The sequence below is a fragment of the Stylophora pistillata genome, chromosome 2 (assembly GCF_964205215.1).
Source record: "Stylophora pistillata chromosome 2, jaStyPist1.2, whole genome shotgun sequence".
Lineage (NCBI taxonomy): Eukaryota > Metazoa > Cnidaria > Anthozoa > Scleractinia > Pocilloporidae > Stylophora > Stylophora pistillata.
This window is the reverse complement of record NC_142520.1, coordinates 47,944,511-47,962,931: the sequence shown is the minus strand read 5'-3', so window position 1 is coordinate 47,962,931 and position 18,421 is coordinate 47,944,511. Positions and strand designations below refer to the sequence as shown.

At 37.6% G+C, this 18,421-nt stretch overlaps 3 protein-coding genes and 1 pseudogene across 4 annotated transcripts; 2 read left to right on the top strand and 2 right to left on the bottom strand.

Moving 5' to 3' along the window:
* Nucleotides 1-517: 517 nt before the first annotated feature.
* LOC111343894 (protein FAM8A1) lies at nucleotides 518-8,114 on the top strand. Its single transcript, XM_088748660.1, has 5 exons — nucleotides 518-923; nucleotides 2,212-2,314; nucleotides 4,105-4,231; nucleotides 4,650-4,816; nucleotides 5,991-8,114. The coding sequence occupies exons 1-5, from the start codon at nucleotides 548-550 to the stop codon at nucleotides 6,145-6,147; spliced, it is 930 nt and encodes a 309-aa protein (XP_088604786.1). The 5' UTR covers nucleotides 518-547; the 3' UTR covers nucleotides 6,148-8,114.
* Nucleotides 8,063-11,447, bottom strand: LOC111343896 (E3 ubiquitin-protein ligase RNF217). 2 transcript variants are annotated; one of them, XM_088748661.1, is made up of 3 exons: nucleotides 10,490-11,447; nucleotides 9,324-9,694; nucleotides 8,063-8,946 (listed from the first exon to the last, which is right to left on the bottom strand). In XM_088748661.1, the coding sequence occupies exons 1-2, from the start codon at nucleotides 11,047-11,049 to the stop codon at nucleotides 9,355-9,357; spliced, it is 900 nt and encodes a 299-aa protein (XP_088604787.1). In that variant the 5' UTR covers nucleotides 11,050-11,447; the 3' UTR covers nucleotides 8,063-8,946; nucleotides 9,324-9,354. The 2 variants fall into 2 exon arrangements, with proteins under 2 accessions (XP_088604787.1, XP_022806831.1); XM_022951096.2 differs by having other exon boundaries at nucleotides 8,063-9,694.
* Nucleotides 11,448-12,395: 948 nt separating this feature from the next.
* Nucleotides 12,396-14,802, bottom strand: LOC111343897 (E3 SUMO-protein ligase NSE2). Its single transcript, XM_022951097.2, has 3 exons — nucleotides 14,475-14,802; nucleotides 14,057-14,258; nucleotides 12,396-12,848 (listed from the first exon to the last, which is right to left on the bottom strand). Exons 1-3 carry the CDS (start codon nucleotides 14,726-14,728, stop codon nucleotides 12,621-12,623), a joined length of 684 nt encoding a protein of 227 aa, XP_022806832.2. The 5' UTR covers nucleotides 14,729-14,802; the 3' UTR covers nucleotides 12,396-12,620.
* A 1,893-nt stretch (nucleotides 14,803-16,695) lies between these two features.
* Nucleotides 16,696-18,373, top strand: LOC111343901 (galanin receptor 2a-like; annotated as a pseudogene).
* The last annotated feature ends 48 nt before the right edge of the window (nucleotides 18,374-18,421 follow it).

Sequence of the window (18,421 nt, the reverse complement as noted above, 5' to 3'; positions counted from 1 at the left end):
ATTAACCGTTGCTAAGGTATTGGTCACGTGGGTGAAACCCAAGGATAGGAACTAACCCCCCTCTTCCTATAGTCGCCGAGTCGTCAGACACTAATATTGACAACAGTTATGTTGTTCAAACTGTTTTGTTGTTTTATGAGAATTTGTTGTTATTTTGAACATTTTAGTTTTAAGCCTTTAACGCCCATGAGTAATCAAGACAGACTTCCTCCTTACATGTCAATAAAATGACAAATAGACAAGGGATGGGAATCATGAGAAATATAAATTAGGGGATTGTTATTGGTTTGTTTAAAACTAAATTCTCCAAACCAAAATTATGAAAATGGTATCATAGACAACGAGTAGAATTACTCATGAGATTTAGGGAGTTATCGGTTTAAAACATTTTCCTTTTCTTCCTTTTAGCCATTCGTTGACGTCGATTATCGATATGAAATAGCATAAACTTTTGTGCGTTTTTGATTGGTTGAACTACCCTTGACTTTTTTTCCCCAAACGTCAGTGTTACCCAGTCTTCTTTGAATCCTCGATCTACGAGAAAAACATGGCGGACGCCACAGCAACAAACGAAGAACGAAACGCAACAAATAACGGAACAGAAGGAAATTTTAATGGAAATCCATCCACCAGTCGCCCGTTGAGTCCTCAAGAACCGTGGAATATGCTTCTCTACTGGATGTCAGCTCAATATTATCAACAATATTATTATCAGCTATGCTCTTACATGTACTACTGGCAAACGTTAGCATCGCATCCAGTGTACCAAAGAGCTTTTCAAGCCCAAAGTGTCTATCCACAGACGAATTTAAATCCACAGGGATCGCAGGCCATTTTTGGTGGACAACAACCACAAAATTTTCAACAAAACCGTGCAGCTCCTTGGTTAAATTTTCAAGCTAGACACCCGGTGTCTAGGACAGGTGTGTTGCGTATCACAAAACAGCTTAATTTATAATTAATTTGGTCACAAAATGTCGCATTTTATTCCCAAAATCGAAATTGCAAGAAATTTAGTGTACTAGACGGGCTTCAGTGCGGTAATTAATCAGCTTTGTTTTTTATTATGCGATTTTTCGTCCAATAATACACATGTATGTAACCTACTCGCTAAAAATATCAATTTTTTAATTACGTTTTTTATAAGCACCGTTAGCTTCCTGACAATCCCTAGGAAGATAGTTACATTGTAATGAACATGTCTCTAGATAAATTATTTGTTTGTAAATGATAGATATTATCTGAAAAGGAGCCAAAAGCAAGAGATACAGATTTAGAATTAAGGAAATAATTTTGGAGAAAGAGAAAAACAAGATAACTGAACTTAACTCAGTCAGGTTCCATTACATATCAGCGGCGGCCAAAGTCGGCTTACAGTCAGTGTGCTGAACTCTGGGTTGAGAAGTCCAGGTGGGTTCCAGTGCTGGCTGGGACATTGTGTAGTGTTCTTGAGCAAAACATTTTGCTCTCATAATCCCTTTTCCCATCAAAGGCTATAAATAAGTTTCAGGGAATTCTAGATTTCAATCAGGTTCCATTGCATTGGTGGAAACCGCTGTGGGCTTATGGTCAGTGTGCTGGACTCTGGGTTGCGACATGTGGGTTCCAGCCCTGGCTGGGCCCTTGTGTTTTGTTCTTGGGCAAAACACTTTACTCTCACATTTTCTTCCCCCACCCAGGAGTATTAATAATTTTTAGAGAGTTTTCGAGTAAACCTGACAGAATTCTGAGAGGTAACTGGTTGTGGACTGGCATTCCATCCGGGGGGGGGGGGGGGGGGAGGAAAGAAACACTTACATACATACTTTATTGTAACTCCCTACAAGGGTTTTTCAGTTACAAGGCTGCATCAATATCACTCTAAAATAACTAAATAGATAATCAAATAACAAAGATAATAAATATGTGACAGAAAATATGTCAAATACATTAAGAAAGAGAAAAAAATACATTGGATTGGATTTACTATTTATAAATTCATAGATTATTCAGAAAGAAGTAGGTTAACAATTCTTTTTCTTAAACCTCATGCTACAGAAACTATGCCACAACCTGTAAGTTCCCATTGCACAAGCGCAAGTATAGATTTCTCTTTCTTTCAACCATAGCGGTACATGTTAAGTCATCGATATCAAATTATCCAACATCTCAGTTACAGATCTGGTTAATTATTCAAGGCAAAATTTTTGTAACATTGTTTTTTACTTGCAGCTTGTGAAGTTAAGATTGCTCCTATTTCTAAGAGGGTCTATGCAGAAATACTGGATTTCATCTTTCTTTACTTTACAAAGGTCCTTGTGTTCTCAATATTTTAGTAAGTGTGCATAATTCTTTTATAAATTAAATCTCCGCTGTTAAATGATGTATATTAATTGTTTTTACTGACTTAACCATTTTACTCCAACGAGTGATCAACACAGAATTTCTCCCTACTGTAGCAATACAATATCAAGCAGACAAGAAGGGGATTATTGGTTGATCCAATACCAAATTCTCTTCAAAGATGTGCTACCAAAATTGTTTAAAAAATTAGTGAGTGACAGAGCTTTGGGTTATCTTAGGTGGCCATCTCAGGTAAGTAGACAAGAGAGCCATGTTAATGAACTTGTCAAAAGATGCATTAAAGGATGTGGTCCACAATTTTTTAAAAACTATTTTATTTTTAACAGTTCTGTCCACAATCGAATTACGAAGCAAATGAATATGTTACACTTGCGAAGGGTTAGAACTGATGTAGCTAAAAACTCTTTTCATTACAATGGTTCTTTAATTTTTAACAAGCTAAATTTTTAATGTTTTAAGATTTTATTCACTTTTACTGTAACTTCACATAGCCCAAATTTTAAGATTAACTTAACTTTTCATAGCATTTACCTGTAGAAGTAGCATTTATGTGTAGAAGTAGTATTTTGCTATAATTGTGTAGTTTTTTTTTATAGTTTTTATCGATTAGGGCCCCAATTGATAGCAGTGTTTAAGGCATCTGAATGGGCTACCCTGAATGAATAAAGGTCTCTCTCTCTCTCTCTTCTGCAAACTAACATTTTACGAACTGTAAGGACTGAATTACTAACAAGATCTTGGGAGTGAATGGGTTGATTACCGAACTTCTTGAAATCACAGTCTCAGAACAGACTGAACAAGTTGAAGATGTTGCTCCATGAATTCTTCCCAGGGCTGCAAATAACGACCGGTCAACGGACAATGACCGGTCAAAATTGTGTACTGACTGGACAAATCCTTGGTTTGCCGGACATCTTGTCCGGTCCTTTACCAACTCGTTCAAAGAAATTTTAATTTTTAACTGTTTGCTAATCACAAGGGACACAGTCATGTTTCCAAAAGAAAAAAGCCATTATAAAAGTAGACAAATTAGTGGTCGAGAAATTCCCAGCAGTCGCAAATTTCCTCGATGTCATCAAGTTCTGTCGCGACCGCAAATCATCGTGTCTTCCATTATTTTATTTACTTTATTTAAGTGTTCCTAGTTAGTAGAGGGTTTTACCTTTGGCTAGATACCATCATTTACTTTTAAATAAAGTGATTGGTTGTTTGATCGATTGAATGATTGGAAAGCACCCTCATGAAGAATAATCTTGTTGCATCGAGAATACTCCAAGTAGCATTTGTTGCAAAGTGCAAAAAGCGAGCAAAAGGCCCAAAACTTGGAGAATCCGACCACTCTTTTACTCTAACAAAAATTCACAACTGTTACTCAAAAAAAAAGGGCGCTGAGTGTGATATTTAATTATAAGTGATTTTTCCAGATTTAAAGTAAAACTGACAATTGCGGTTGTATCTTGCGTAAACGTTCCACGTACTCAATGCATGCAAGGCTGCTTCTGCAGTAAAGACTAGTAAAATTATTGACTTGTTATTTTTATTGCCAGACTGACTTGGATTCAGTTGTTTTTTAGTTGTAAAAGGATTACTGTGCAATCTGGGTTCACTATCGCAAGAGTTCAGACTGTTAAAATTTGACCGGCCAAAAATGGGTAGTGTCCGAGCAAATTAAAGCATGTTTGACTGGACAACGTGACCGGCGACTGCCCATTAGTTATTTGCAGCCTTGCTTCCTATAAAATTGTTTATTTTTTTTCTCAGTGATGATTTGGAAAGATACACCCAGTTACAATACACTTTGATAACAGATGATAATGCAAGTCTAAAGGATATTGAAGAACTCCTCATACAAGCTTTGGTCTACAGATTGATAGTGTTTGCTTATGAGGTAACTAGATATGGAAGAATTCTATCAATAATCAACTGATATATTTTTCCATTTTAGTGTTTTCCCATTTAAATTATTTGGTATTTTGTGATTTCCTTGATGTTGAAGTTTACTTTGCACAGATTAACTTGTAGTTAAGACATAGTGTTACATTGTGCTTTAATAAGCAATTTATTTATACATTGCATCATCTTGAAGTTACAGGCATTTTGAATAAAAATATTGTAGCGTAGTCCAAATGGGTACAAGAACGATGGCAACACAACGGTTTTTAATAAGTCTCACAAAAAGCCCACCATTACTAGGTGTAATACAAAAACAATGACATCCGGGATACCCTTTCATTCTACTGCGCATGCCCGAAGGGCCTATGACATCACAGCATCATTACAAATATGTTGTTTCTTTTTATTTCAAGGTGTTTTTCCTCATGGGGGGACTACACGGTAGTGTCGGGGGTGCCACACCTGGCAAGTACCTCCTGGGGTTGTCAATTGTGGCAACAGAGACTATCACTACTGTGGCTCCTGGTCAGGATGACGTCAGAGTAAGAATTGAACCCGGTGGAAACCTGGGGTTCCGAAGGTACATATAATAAATCATTTGGTTGTAATGTTGGGAAAATGGACTGCGTGACTGTCACTCTGTGAAAGTGAATTTTGTTCCTTTGTTCTAGTTGCTTAGTAATAAGTTGTAATCGTATGATATGAGATTAGAATTTCAAAACCTTGTGCGAGTCAAAAGAGAGGTGTAGCAGTTGTAATGATCCTTGTAGCATGGACATTAAATTGTGAAGTGATTCAAGTCTGTTGGTCGTTTTAACGTGAATATTTTTGGGTTAATCTCCTGTGTTAGAAGCAATCAGAAGATTCCTGACCGTAAGGCTTTATTGAAAAAAATCGTTCCAGTGATGTAAGGTCCCCTCTCACCTTCTTTTAACTCTTTGACCCCTAAGAGTGATTAGCATGTAATTTCAACCGCCTCCTGGTTAGCTCACTTGGTAGAGCGCCGGACTGTTGTGCGGGAGGTCGAGGGTTCAAGCCCCGGCTGGACCAACACTCAGGGTCTTAAAATAACTGAGGAGAATTTTCTACTTTTCTATAATATCAAGAAGTGGATAGATATTCTAGTCTTCTCTGATAAGGACAAAATTAATAAACCATAGGTGCCGTCTCCTGCAGGGTTAGGGGTAGGAGACATTTATTTCTCACGCATGGATTACTGTGTGGTGGATGTCCTCCCCTGGGGTGGGATGGGTGGGTTTACTGGGCTCGCAGTAATTGGCGCAAGCTTTTGCGGTGTCCCTGCCTGTCGGCAAATCTAATAAATTAAATTAAAAATTCTCCTTACAATATCACCCTTGAATCACACATTAAGGTCAAGAGAATAAGGGAATTGATCACCAGCTGAAGAAGTTCGTGATTGTTAACCAAATTCTCCTTGTCAGCACCTGAGGAAATGTGTAGAGAACAGTATGGAGAATATGTATGCATACTGATGTTAGGGTGTGGAGGCTTAAGGACCCTTTGGCAACCTAAAATTATATACTTGTAATGGTTGTAAAAAGAAATATTTTGTGAGTAGAAAAAAAAAGAAAAAGACATATTGTGCAATATTGTGTACCAGTGGAACTAGCCAAACATTTCCAACCTGATACAATTTCACCCCAACATCTGTTTATCAATAATTATTATATTTAATTTATAAAGGTGAACTGTAGTTAATATTTACATCATTTTATTAATTTTTTTTTTTACAGATCATTTTTAAGAGCCCTTCTGAAGAATTTCTCCATGACTTTCCTCTTCCCAGTCTTTCTCACTGTCCTGTTTTTCCAGCACAATCGCACTATATATGATGTCATTGCCAATTCTACAGTTGTTGTCACTAATTCACCACAGCCCAGACAGCGGTAGGATCGCCATCAGTGGCAGCTTTGACGTAGTCATGTGCGCACATTTGTAATAATTTGTTTAAGTGTATCTTCACACTTCGTTTAGTTAAATATTCCTCACAGTTCTTGTACACTCCAGGGCCTTTGCCCAGATACAAACACAGAAAAGAACCATGAATTTCATTTACAAGGTTAATAATATACTTGAAAAGTTTCTCAGTTCTGATTGGTTAAGATGAATGCAGTTTTCAGTTAATTCAGTGCAGAAGAGAGTTAATTCAGTGCAAAGAAAGAAACAAACCAGACATTCTGATTGGTCAGAATGATTGGTCAGTGTCAAGGTCAATGTCACTTGGGGGGTTTGAATAAATTATTTTTGCATGCGATGCACACGCTTTTCTTCTGCGTAGTTATGAGAAGCCACCTCGTATTTTTTCATATATATTATTAATAGATAATCACATGATTTTCTCGTGCAATTTGGAATAAATAAGCACTTGTAAATTTTTTCAAAGACCACAAATTGCACTCGCCCTACGGGCTCATGCAATTTTGTTAGTCTTTGAAAAAATTTACTCGCGCTTATTTATTCCAAATTGTACTCGAAATCATGTGATTACCTATACAAACGAGTAGAAGTGTCATTTTGATGATTACTTGGATGAAAGAGCAACTAGGGTAACATTTGAGTGAAAACAAAAGAAGAGTGGGTGCTTGATATACATTTTGAGATTACTTCCTTATTTCCATTGTAAAAAAAAAAAAAAAACAAGCAAACAAAACAGAAGTCTTGCTTGTTTGAATATTGTGAGAAAACTCTAGAGTCATTACATTTTTTTGAGTTAGAAACAAGTGAAAAAAATGAAAGACAAACTTTAAGGAGAAATGGGGAAAAGGTTCTCTGTGGCCTTTGTTTCCTCAAGTTGCAATTATATCAGTGTCTATACCAAGAATAAAGGGGGTAAATTCTAAAGAAACTGTGGTGCTGCGTTGATGGGGGTGATAAGGTAATTTGGTGATATCAACTAAGTTGAAATTGTGAATTGGCCACCGTAAAGAGTTAAAAAGCTGATGTTTCGAGCGTTAGCCCTTCGTCAGAAGGATGAAGGGCTAATGCTCAAAATATCAGCTTTTTAACACTTTACGGTGGCCGATTTACAATTTCAACTTAGTTGGCATAACTAAATTACCTCCATACCAGGAAACTGAGAACAGAACACTTTGCCAATTGAAGACAACAGAGCCCAATGCATTTCTTAGATTGATGTTCATTTGGAGCAAACTTTAAATTTAAAATAACTTCCCCTTTAATAAAGAGTTGTAGCCTTCCTTCCTTTAAACTTGTAAACCTGTGTAGACATCCCATTCCGATCACCTGGTAATCAAACGTTGGCCTCAAATAAAGTTAAGGGTTATTTTCACGACCTTGAAACTGAAAAATTTTGATTTGTGTGTGATACTTTTGGAAGAATTGGAAGCCAGACACAAGCTGTTGTTGACATTGTTCTGTCACAAGCTTACTATACACAAAGCCTCTGATCTCTTTTTGCACCAGGGCCCAGTTGTTCAAAGGCCGATTAGCACTAACCCAGGGTTAAATCTTAATCCAGGTTTCTATATTTCTCTGATAAAAAGCCGTTTTGGGATAATTTTCCCAATTTTATTTTACAGCATTTAATCATCAAATTGTAGACAAATGGAATCAAGCTGAATTTTCTTTTAAAGCTTTCAGATCTGAAATCAAATTTCACACTAACCCTGGGTTATCTTAACCTACTTTTGAACATTCCAGCACCAGAAGTAGAATAACAACTGATGGAAAGTATTTTGAATGTTGGTGTGCATTTTCTGTAAACTGTCCTTTTCACTTCTTTATGATGGCTAAGCTTACATCTGAAGAGGGAGAGTATCTGGAAGAAGTATGCAGGTTGCATGGCAACAGTTGTAAAACCTTTCCACTTTATTAATAAATTTAAATTCCTTACTTTATGCGCTTTTTAATTTTAAAATTCAAATAAATACAGCTTTAAACAATTACCATGTACAAAGGAGAGAAAAAAGCAATATATCCCTTTTCCCTCCTAAATTCATCTGCTTTTTCTGTGCCACCATTTGCCAAATGAACACCTCAAGTTTGCAAAAAAAAAATAACTATATCGTACTTAGAAGTATTCACTCAAAACTTTTTGTTTTCAGAAATGGAAAGAAAAACCCAACTATCTCCTCAACAATTTGTGATAATTTTTTTGATCAAGGGTCAAAAGTATGATAGCAGTTGTACAAAAAGTACCAAATAATTTATCAAGAGTGACTGCAAAAAGGCTATTGATGCCATGGTTATATTTCCCCAGCTACAACTGATTGTACCAAAGTCTTTGAATTGTAACACAGGCAGTGAAAAACAGTAATAATCTAGTCTCACTAACTGGGTTTGTGTGCAAAACATTTTCCTGATGTTTTGCACACAAATGTTAAATTCAATTTTAGACCAACGTTCACTTCAAGTTTGTACTTTATTAGATTTAACTTGCGACAGAAGCAGATCACTGTAGTTGTATGATTGGAAGCCAAACATTGCCATGCTTAATATAGCAGTTTTTAAAAGCAGATGCAACGAAATGATTTTAAAAATTTGTTGTACAGCTGTTCCCTCGTGGTCAGGCCTTGTGCTATATATACATGTGGTTAGCCCCAAAGGACAGTTGATCATCTCAATGATGTTCCTTTGAGATATTCTTTTCAAAAGGAACATGACACAAGTTTTGGAGGAGCAGTGCTTTCCTTAAAATCCAAACCAAAATCTCCTGGTAATGCACATAACCTCCTGGTAATGCACCGCCTCCCGGTTAGCTCAATGGATAGAGCGCTGGACTGTTGTGCGGGAGGTCGAAGGTTCGAGCCCCGGCCGGACCAACACTCAGGGTCTTAAAATAATTGAGAAGAATTTGCTACCTTTCTATAACATCAAGAAATGGTTAGATATTCTAGTCTTCTCGGATAGGGACGAATAAATGGAGGTCCCGTCTCCTGCAGGGTTGGGGTAGGAGACGTTAATTTCCCACACACGAGATTACTGTGTGATGGATGTCCTCCCCTGGGGTGGGATGGGTGGGATATAGGGCGCACTTAATTTGGAGCCTCGCTCTGTTGTGCGACCCTCACCACACTCTGGTGAAAGTGATTAAATAAATAAATAACAGTTCTAGTCACTGAAATAAAGGCATTGCACCTAAACACTACAATTTTCCATCACATTTCTGTTTCTCTCTTTTTTCAGCTTGTGTTTTGCCCTTTGTCTCTTGATCAGTACATAAGGGGTATAAAATGGTGCCACCACCAACCCAGCGCCTAGTACAACACAACCAGCACTAACAGCCAAACTTGCAACTATTGGCGCCAATACAACCTGACCACTGAAGAGTGCTCCACGCACTGCCATCCTTTGTGCAGGTTGATCCGGCTTGTAGTTGTATTTACAGCCCAGGATACTGAAACGATCATAATGGTTGCCTATGAATTTAAGATGATGGTACTTTCCACCACAACGGTAACAGAATTCAGTGTTGCATCTGTAAAAAAGAAAGAAATAGGGTTTGATATTGTGCGCCACCTTGAGAGGGTCGGAGGCAAACTCCCTTGGTTACCTTTTATAAACATGGGAAAAACTACAGAGCATCTTTAATAATCAGAATCAAATGATTTATCACATCACAACTGGGCTAGGTCTTGTCACCAAAAGTTGAAGACCAAGCTTATCATGGAATTCTACCTTGATGTACTTCTTTAAACCTTACACCCTTGGAAGGAGGGTTGTGGAAATACCCTCATACAAGGCAGGGTACCTTGTTACAGAGGTTGTTACAAGATGGAAATAAAACTCGGCTTCTTTCCAATCAGACAAAAAGTTTAGTCTGAGGCTGAGAATGACAAAAAGAACCGTACTAGGGTCAAATCACCAAATAGCACCTCTTCCCTCTCTCGCAAAGAATTTATGGGAGCACAGCTGTGTTTACTGAACGCTTGCCAGTGGAAAATATCAATGGAACAAGATACCATGACGCGTTAAACTTATTTCCTATGCCAAACGACCATCTGATGATTCAAAAGATAGCGTCCAAAGTTTTTCTCAAAATATCAATCAACGCATTTATAGAAAGAAAAACATTTCGTTTTTTTTTCCGGTGAAAACAAAAACCTCGATAGGCAAATGTGTCGATGCGATCAAATTTAGAATTCGAAGATAAGACCGGGAACCTCACTGAGACAATAGTAGAAACTTCCAAATAAAACATGGACATTTTCATGATGTAGTTCGACGAGAAAACAGATTACACGAAAAATTGCGCTCAAACAATGATTCTCACCTGCTACAACACATGTGGTCGCAGCCGCTAGACTTCTGAATAAAGACATGGCATTTCGGACAACGACAGGCGTTTCGAGCAGGCTGTCCACGGTTTTTTGCCCATATTTTCAAAGATTTATCCCCCTTACAGAATTCATTACACGTCAAGCCATGATGCCAGGGAGCTTGGCAAGCAAAACACCAAACCAGGCGACATTTTGAACATGTTACTTTCATAACTTCCGGACGAGAGACTTTTTCACGTTCTACTTTCTCCAAGTCTGGGTGTTGATAAATACGAGAACATCCCGGACATATCTTGATCTCTGGGTTTTGTTCTATTTCCACCTTGAAACGTTCGTATTTTTCAAACACTTCAACAGGAACACGTTGTCTGATCTCTTCTTCGCTGACTAAACTGTCACAGTTGCCCAGAGGACATATTACTGCCACGATAGCTTCGTTTATCTTCGACACAATGTGTGCCTCCAAGCAAGTCAAACATATCACTCCCGAGCAACATAACGTCCGCGTGGTTCTTTCAGACATTTCTGTAAAGCAAATCATACAATGTGACATGGTCCTTTCTGTTCTAACAAGATTTTCGCTGGCGTCTTCCGACCAAGAAAATTTCGTCGACTCGACAGCTTTAGAGTAAGTCCCCTTTTGTATGCACACGTGACGTGTATATTTTTAGAACTCGCTTAAACTAGTTTAAGACAAAACGTGGTGAGTTCTCCTGGTTGCTGACCAAATGTAATTCGCATTCAGCACGAGGTCATAAGCGAAGGAGAAGAAAACAAATGACCGTGACTGACACCATCGATCATATCTTCCAAACACAAGAACGAAACCAAACAAAGAAATGTTGTATTGATCGAGCGCCGCTGTTGAAACGCGGGCGCATATTTACATGCGGGTATGCTGGAAGGGAAAACCCACTGAGTAGGGAAGGATGAAATTTGATTAACAAAAGGAAAACACGGTTCATTCGATTATTACCGATGACTCATAGCTTAAAGAAATTAAGATATTAGTTCATCACCCCATCTCCATCAGATCCAGTTCCCCCACCACACCTCCCCTTAAGCAAAAATCATTTTTCAAATATGAGAGGGGTTAAAAGATACCTATATTTCTCAGAATTTATGAACCTTTCATTTTTGGTTAACAATGCTGATTACTATTTTAGACAACCAAGGGTTATACATAAATTACTGCTGAAGAGGTGAGAGGCATTCACATTTGAGTTTAACCCTTTCAGTCTTAGGTCTCAATTGTAAATCTCCTTACAGTCACCCAGAACTTCACAAAATTCCTCACCTAACAAGAGATCTCAGTCTAGACAGAGGCAAATGACGAATTTCCTTAAGTCAAGTTATATGAAGCACATCTGCAGGATTAGATCATGTTACGGTTCTAAACTGGTAAATATACAAAGATGTGTTTCCAAGAATAGAATTATAAACATTCATAACCACACCATTTTAAAGAACCTCGTCCATTTTCATTTACAACATGCCACTCCTTATACATATACATACATACATATACATAGGTCAATTGACCACTCCCCATAGGGGCTTTTCAGGGCCAATACCCACCCATCCCACCCAGGGGAGGACATCCACCACATAGTAATCTCGTGCGTGGGAAATTAACGTCTCCTACCCCTAACCCTGCAGGAGACGGACCCCACAGTTTATTCGTCCTTATCTGAGAAGACTAGAATATCTATCCATTTCTTGATTATAGAAAGGTAGCAAATTCTCCTCACTTATTTTAAGACCATGAGTATTGGTCCGGCTGGGGCTTGAACCTTCAACCTCCTGCACAACACAATCCAGCGCTCTAACCAATTGAGCTACCCGGGAGGCAGTTAGCTCAATCCTCACTTAATATCAACATCAAAATCTTCAAATGTGTACAATTCAGTTTTGTCTTGTTTCTGCCATTCTCAAACAATCATAGGGAAATATACTAGTAAACATCTTAAAACTACTTTACATCATATTGTAATGAACATTACATTTACAAAATTATTGATATATCAAACATTTCTCTTAACAACAACAACTGTCTTTACAGTTTCTGACAATACAACATGCACTTTTCCAATAAAATAAATTCCTGAGAATAATAATTCACATTTACTTCCTCCTATTTTTTCGCTTAATGGAATGCTGCAGTACAGCATTGTGTTCCAGATCAGCTTTAGTGAGGAGTTGTCCACAGACTGGACACTTAGCCCTGCCTCTCCCTCTGCTAATATGCTGCATAATTGCCTCTTGTTCATAGTTGTGTCCACATATTTTACTTTTCATAGGTTTGACCATATCTTTCAATGTCAGTGGACACTTTGTTTGTTCTGCAGGTGCCTGAAATAAAAATGAGAATACTTGGATTACTCAATAAAACAGTTAACATGTTAAAGCATATAGTCTGATAATTTATCTGTATGAAAGTAATCCTGAAGGGTCTCCCTTGGTGAGAGTAGCATGCATTTTCTTGACGAACGGAACTTAAAAACCTTTTAATCCCAAGAGTGACTAGCATCTAATTTCTCCTTACAATATCACCCCTGAATCACATGTTAAGGTCACAAGAACAATGGAAATGATCTCCAACTAAAGAAGCTCTTGATTGTTAAACAAATTCTCCTTGCTGGGCTCCAAGCTCATCATTTTACATAGTTGCCTTTCGGCAAACTATAATTGTAGAATAATTGCCATGGAAACATTTTTTGTTGCCCCCCCTCACCCCTTCTGAAAAAAAAAAAAAACACAAAAACACTCATCAATGGGAGGTCATTTCATCTGATATGTAGTGAAGATCTGAAGTATCTAGTAAGCCAAACAATAAGTTTGAAGTACTTCCGTCCGCTAGCCAACTCTGAGATTATAAAAGGACAATAGAAAAAGGATGAAGAGACTGTGATGTCTGGTAGCAGAAACAATTTACAACAAAGTCAGAGAGAGTGGATTAGTACAATTTTGGTCAGTTGCACAGCTGAGAAACTTCTCTTTTCCAGACCAGGGTTTGTACACTTTTTCAGGCCAAAGATTCAAGGACTTTTCAAGGACTTTCCAGGACCCTACTTAGAAATTTCAAGGACTTTTTGTGATGAAAATTTTACCTCAAAACCAAGAAAAATGTTTCTGTTAACATCTATGTTTTGGGTTTACAGATGGTGTAAAACAAAAGCAGATATTTTTCGATGTTGTTCATTAAAAAATCAAGGACTTTCAAGGACCCAAAACGAAATTCAAGTACTTTCAAGGCCTTGAAATCGGCCTCCTGAAATTCAAGGATTTTCAAGGGTTTTCAAGATGTGCACAAACCCTGCCAGACATCCCATACAATCAATATGATTTGCAGATGAGGCCTTGGGATGAATATTGAAAACAAGAAGTCAAAATATTAGAAAATGAGATAATGTTAGATTGATATATCCTTTTTCCATGGTCTAACATATAATAAGAGCCAATACTTTGCTCACTGCTAGCATTTTCCTCTATGCAACTTGAAAAATATCCATCCTTAATATATGTTGAACCATGGAATAACCTGTATATATTTTTCATACCTGTGACATTATAATATCTTCATCCTGCGATCCTGGCTGTGTCTTTGTCTGGGGCATGGGTTCCCCCTGGTGGTGAATGTTCCAAACTTTTTCCCTGAATTCTTTCACCTTGGGGTGAGTATCGAGGTCGGAATCTTTGTTGTTCTTTTCAAGAGAACTCAACTTTTCTTTGAAGATATCTTCAATGTTTGGAGTATCAGCACTGAAAATGAAATATAAATACAATAAATTTGCTTCAAAGGGTAACAACACCAAGTATAAGATTTTCAGCATATAAAATGGACCTTTATGATGAAAAATAATGCCTGTATTTTCATAAATTATATTCACGACACTAAGTATTATTTCACAATCGGTTTGGACCCAAGGCAGCATTTATTCTAAGAATAAAAAGTAAATTGGTTCCCTACTATCTCACCGATTTACATCATACTTTCGATTAAACTCGTCCTTCGCTAACTCGACAGCTTTCATGCACTGTTCCATCTCTCTCTCCATGTTAACATACTGTAGCATCGTATCTTCTAACTCTTTTACCAGCTCGTTGTCTTTACTAACTTCTTCCAAATCCAGCGCTACGTCTAAAGTTACACCCAGGCCATTGTACACATATTCGTTCACTTTCCGAACTTTATCGACTGCGTTGTCTACGGCTCTAAAGTGGGCATGCATTTTGAAGTTGTGCTTTATAAATATAAATATGGAGGAGCAATAATCTCAAAGGCGGCGCACAACGGCGGGAAATTCTGAACTTGAGGGTGCTTGGAGCCAGCGGTTAGCGAAGGAGGGGAGAGCTCTGGAACGAGGATTTACAGCCACTGAGAGTCAACTCGGCTCTGGTGCCGAATCGACTCGTTGACGATTATTGTCAAAGGCCCATCGCATTTCTGAGATCGCAGGTATAATCAAAGTAAGTATGGAAGGTACAATGAAAGTATATCAATTAAAAGAGCTGACAAAAACCATCATCTTATCTCTTTCTTTCCCAGAATTTTAAAAGAAATGAGCGGCAAAACGACGTCTACGCGAAAGCGATCGAATATTTATATCTAGTTTCATCGATAATTTTAAAGAAGTACGTTCAGTTCCAGCAACTGACTGATGCTCGAGGGTAAATGAATGTCGTAATTTATACAATTCAACCACTACTTCGGATGAATGCGACATTAACAGCTATCTGATAACTTCCTAATATCCATTACAATAAACACTAAACAAGCCCACCTAATTAAACAAAGTTTTGCTTATTTATTATGATCTCCTTGTCGATCGGTTACGACAACAAACGCCTTACCCGGGGAGAACCTTTCATTTGATAAATTTGTTTTGGTTTGATCATAAGAAGAACTAAATTTGTCTCATTTGATTCTTCACGAAAATTAAAATATTTCGTGATAGGGAGTTTTTATCATAAGGCTTCACTATATCACCCGATTAAAATGGTGCAATGCTCGACCAATCAAACGCCCATTTTTCTTTAATCACCTGCTTAATTATACTTATATTAGTTCTCAAAATTACCCGCAAACGAAATAAAATATCAATCACTGCAGAAAGAATAATAATGATAATAATGATAAAAAAAAAACGCAGAGCACTACTTTTTGCAGTCTCTTTTAAATCTCCGGGTTTAAGAGCTATGGAGCTATCAAAGTTTTAGAGCATGAGTCAGTCACATACAAAAAGGTGTGTATAACTACGCTCTTTGGAGTTTTAACTGTCTATATTCTTGATCTATTCATTTTTGAAGTTGTTTATCCAAATTTGTCACATTAAGTCTTTCGGAATCACCCAAACTCATACTGATACAAATGATAAGAGAGAGAATACTGAGGGAAAACATTTTGTCCGTCGTGGGGGTATTTGAGATCACTTAACTAGAACCCCAGAGAAGGATGTTTTTCGTTTTGTCACGAGCTTGGGACAAGAAAAAAATTGAGTCCCATGAGGAATCAAACCTCAGACCTTCGGATTCCGCGTTCCGATGCTCTACCACCGAGCCACATCTTTAGAGACTCTATGGTGAGCAGAGCCCATTGCGAAGTTCATCCATGACACGCGTCCCGCATCCTGCATAGAACCCCAGAGTTTCTAGGATTGTATTAATTGGACAAAGTGGTCAGATCTGGTGTCAGAGAGATGGGGAATTGAAAATCCTATTTTCCTGTTAAAGTAAAACTTCTATGAAACTTCTACCAGATGAATGAATCAATGAATAAACGAAGGAAAAAGTGAATAAATGATCGAATCAATGAATAGCGTTTTGAATAAACAGATAAACGGATAGATGGATGGATGGATGCATGGTAATTTTGCTCATAATTGCAAGAAATGGTAACTCGGAGGACAAACATAAATTTTTATACTTTCAATTTTTTGGTCGGAATGGACTTTAAACTGAAGGTCAAATATTTCTATTGTTAATTGAAAAAGTTAAAAAAAAAAGGGTAAAAACGTGATATCTTTCAAATGAATAAATCATTTGAAAATGACATTCTTAGTCTTTTGGCAGCTGCTGGCATTTCTCGACGCCCCGATATTTGACTTTCACTTTCAAGGAAATTACTCTTAAAACAATGAATTGACAGCAGCCGATCAAACTGATTCTAGAAAGCACTATTTTATAGAGACCCTGACGTCGTTACTAAGTCAGACGTCATTGCATCACACACATCACAAACAAAGCATGGCAATGTGTTATTTGCTGAGTTCATTTTAATGGAAAAATGAATTCTAATTGACGTATAGGTCCAGTCGTATTTGAACAATTTCAAATGAATTCATTCATGATTACGATCTTCGAGGCATCATTATCTTTACGTACTCAAATTGCGATCATCTGAAGTTTGTGCAGCCCGGTTTCTTGCATTTCTCAGTAACTGATCCAACTTTTTATCAAATTGTGTAGAGAAAAGATGGCAGAATTAGCTTTTCATTTTACCAAGAGTTACTCTATGAATTATTCGCTAAACGAAACTCAAACATCCAATGGCTTCTTGAACCGCGATGTCAGTGAAATCCTACGGAATCGCTTTTTTGTCGTTTGCCTTCTCTCTGCTTACTATCTTTGTGGTCTTTCAGTTCTAACGACTCTATCGAACGGCGCATTGTTGGTAGTCCTTTATAAAGACCCTTACAAGACATTTCGTCATCCCCCAAGCGTTTTCATCTTTGGATTAGCACTGGCGGATTTTTTCACCGGAGTCGCGGTAGATCCGCTATTCACATATTTTTACTTTGAACTTTACAAAGATACATTCAACAGCGAAGATTACAACCGTATTTTAAAACTGGCTGGCGTTCTGTCTGGTGTAACCATGAACGTGTCTTGTCTAACAATTTTGTCTCTCTCTTGGATGCAGTTTATCGCGATTACGTTCCCACACCGCCACAAACAGCTTGTTACGACGAAAAGGGTCGTAAGTTGCGTTTGCGGCATATGGATTTACTCGCTGACATTTTCCTGCTCGTTTTTAATGGGCATTCCAGAGAATATCTTTCAGAAGATGGACGTATTTCTGAATCTATCCCTCATCAATTTTTTCGTCCTCCTCTCGTATATTGCGCTACATATTTCGTAACGTCGTCAGGTTGCTCGGTTATCTCTGTGGCAGATCGATGACACTACGGAATATCGACGGAAACGAGACCAAAAGCATTTTGTTGTAGTTAGTTTGCTTCTTGCTACATGTCTATTGGTTTTTATCCTTCCCGTGACTGTTATGTGGTATTTGACACTTTATTGGAGACCAGAAACTTACGAAGCTCAAATCAAGGCCACAATGGCGAATATTATCATAGACACAACACTGTTTCTGAAGTTCCTGATTGACCCGTTTATTTACGCTTGGCGACTTCCTAAATTTAGGCAGGCAGTGAAAGCCGTTTTCTTGAAAAAACCACGGAGTTCCTCCACCGGAGCGATAAATTTAACTTTGTACAATTTGAACTTTCAACCCTCTTCAAGCAGACTCAACTAAGACATTTACAGGCAAAAAAGGTTGCCTTTTTTCAAAACAAGAATTACCAGCGATAAGATATTTTGATTCAATGACAATTCAAAACCGAATTGTCTTCGTATAAATAATAACAGCCATTACAATTTAATATTAGCCATTATACTTTAAGATGACTTTTCAAAACTTGTATAATACTGGCAGCTAAACCATGTTGTCTTTTCAGATCAAGCAGTCATTGGCGACAATTCTACGACATGACATTGGCAAATCTAAACAGAGGTTTTTCTTTCGAATAAAAAAGATGTTTCACCTATTATTACTTATTTGTATGACATTAAACATCGCTATTGCAACTATTGATCTCTTTCGTTTTCTGTCTAGAGTCAGGTAAAAAATATGAGCACGT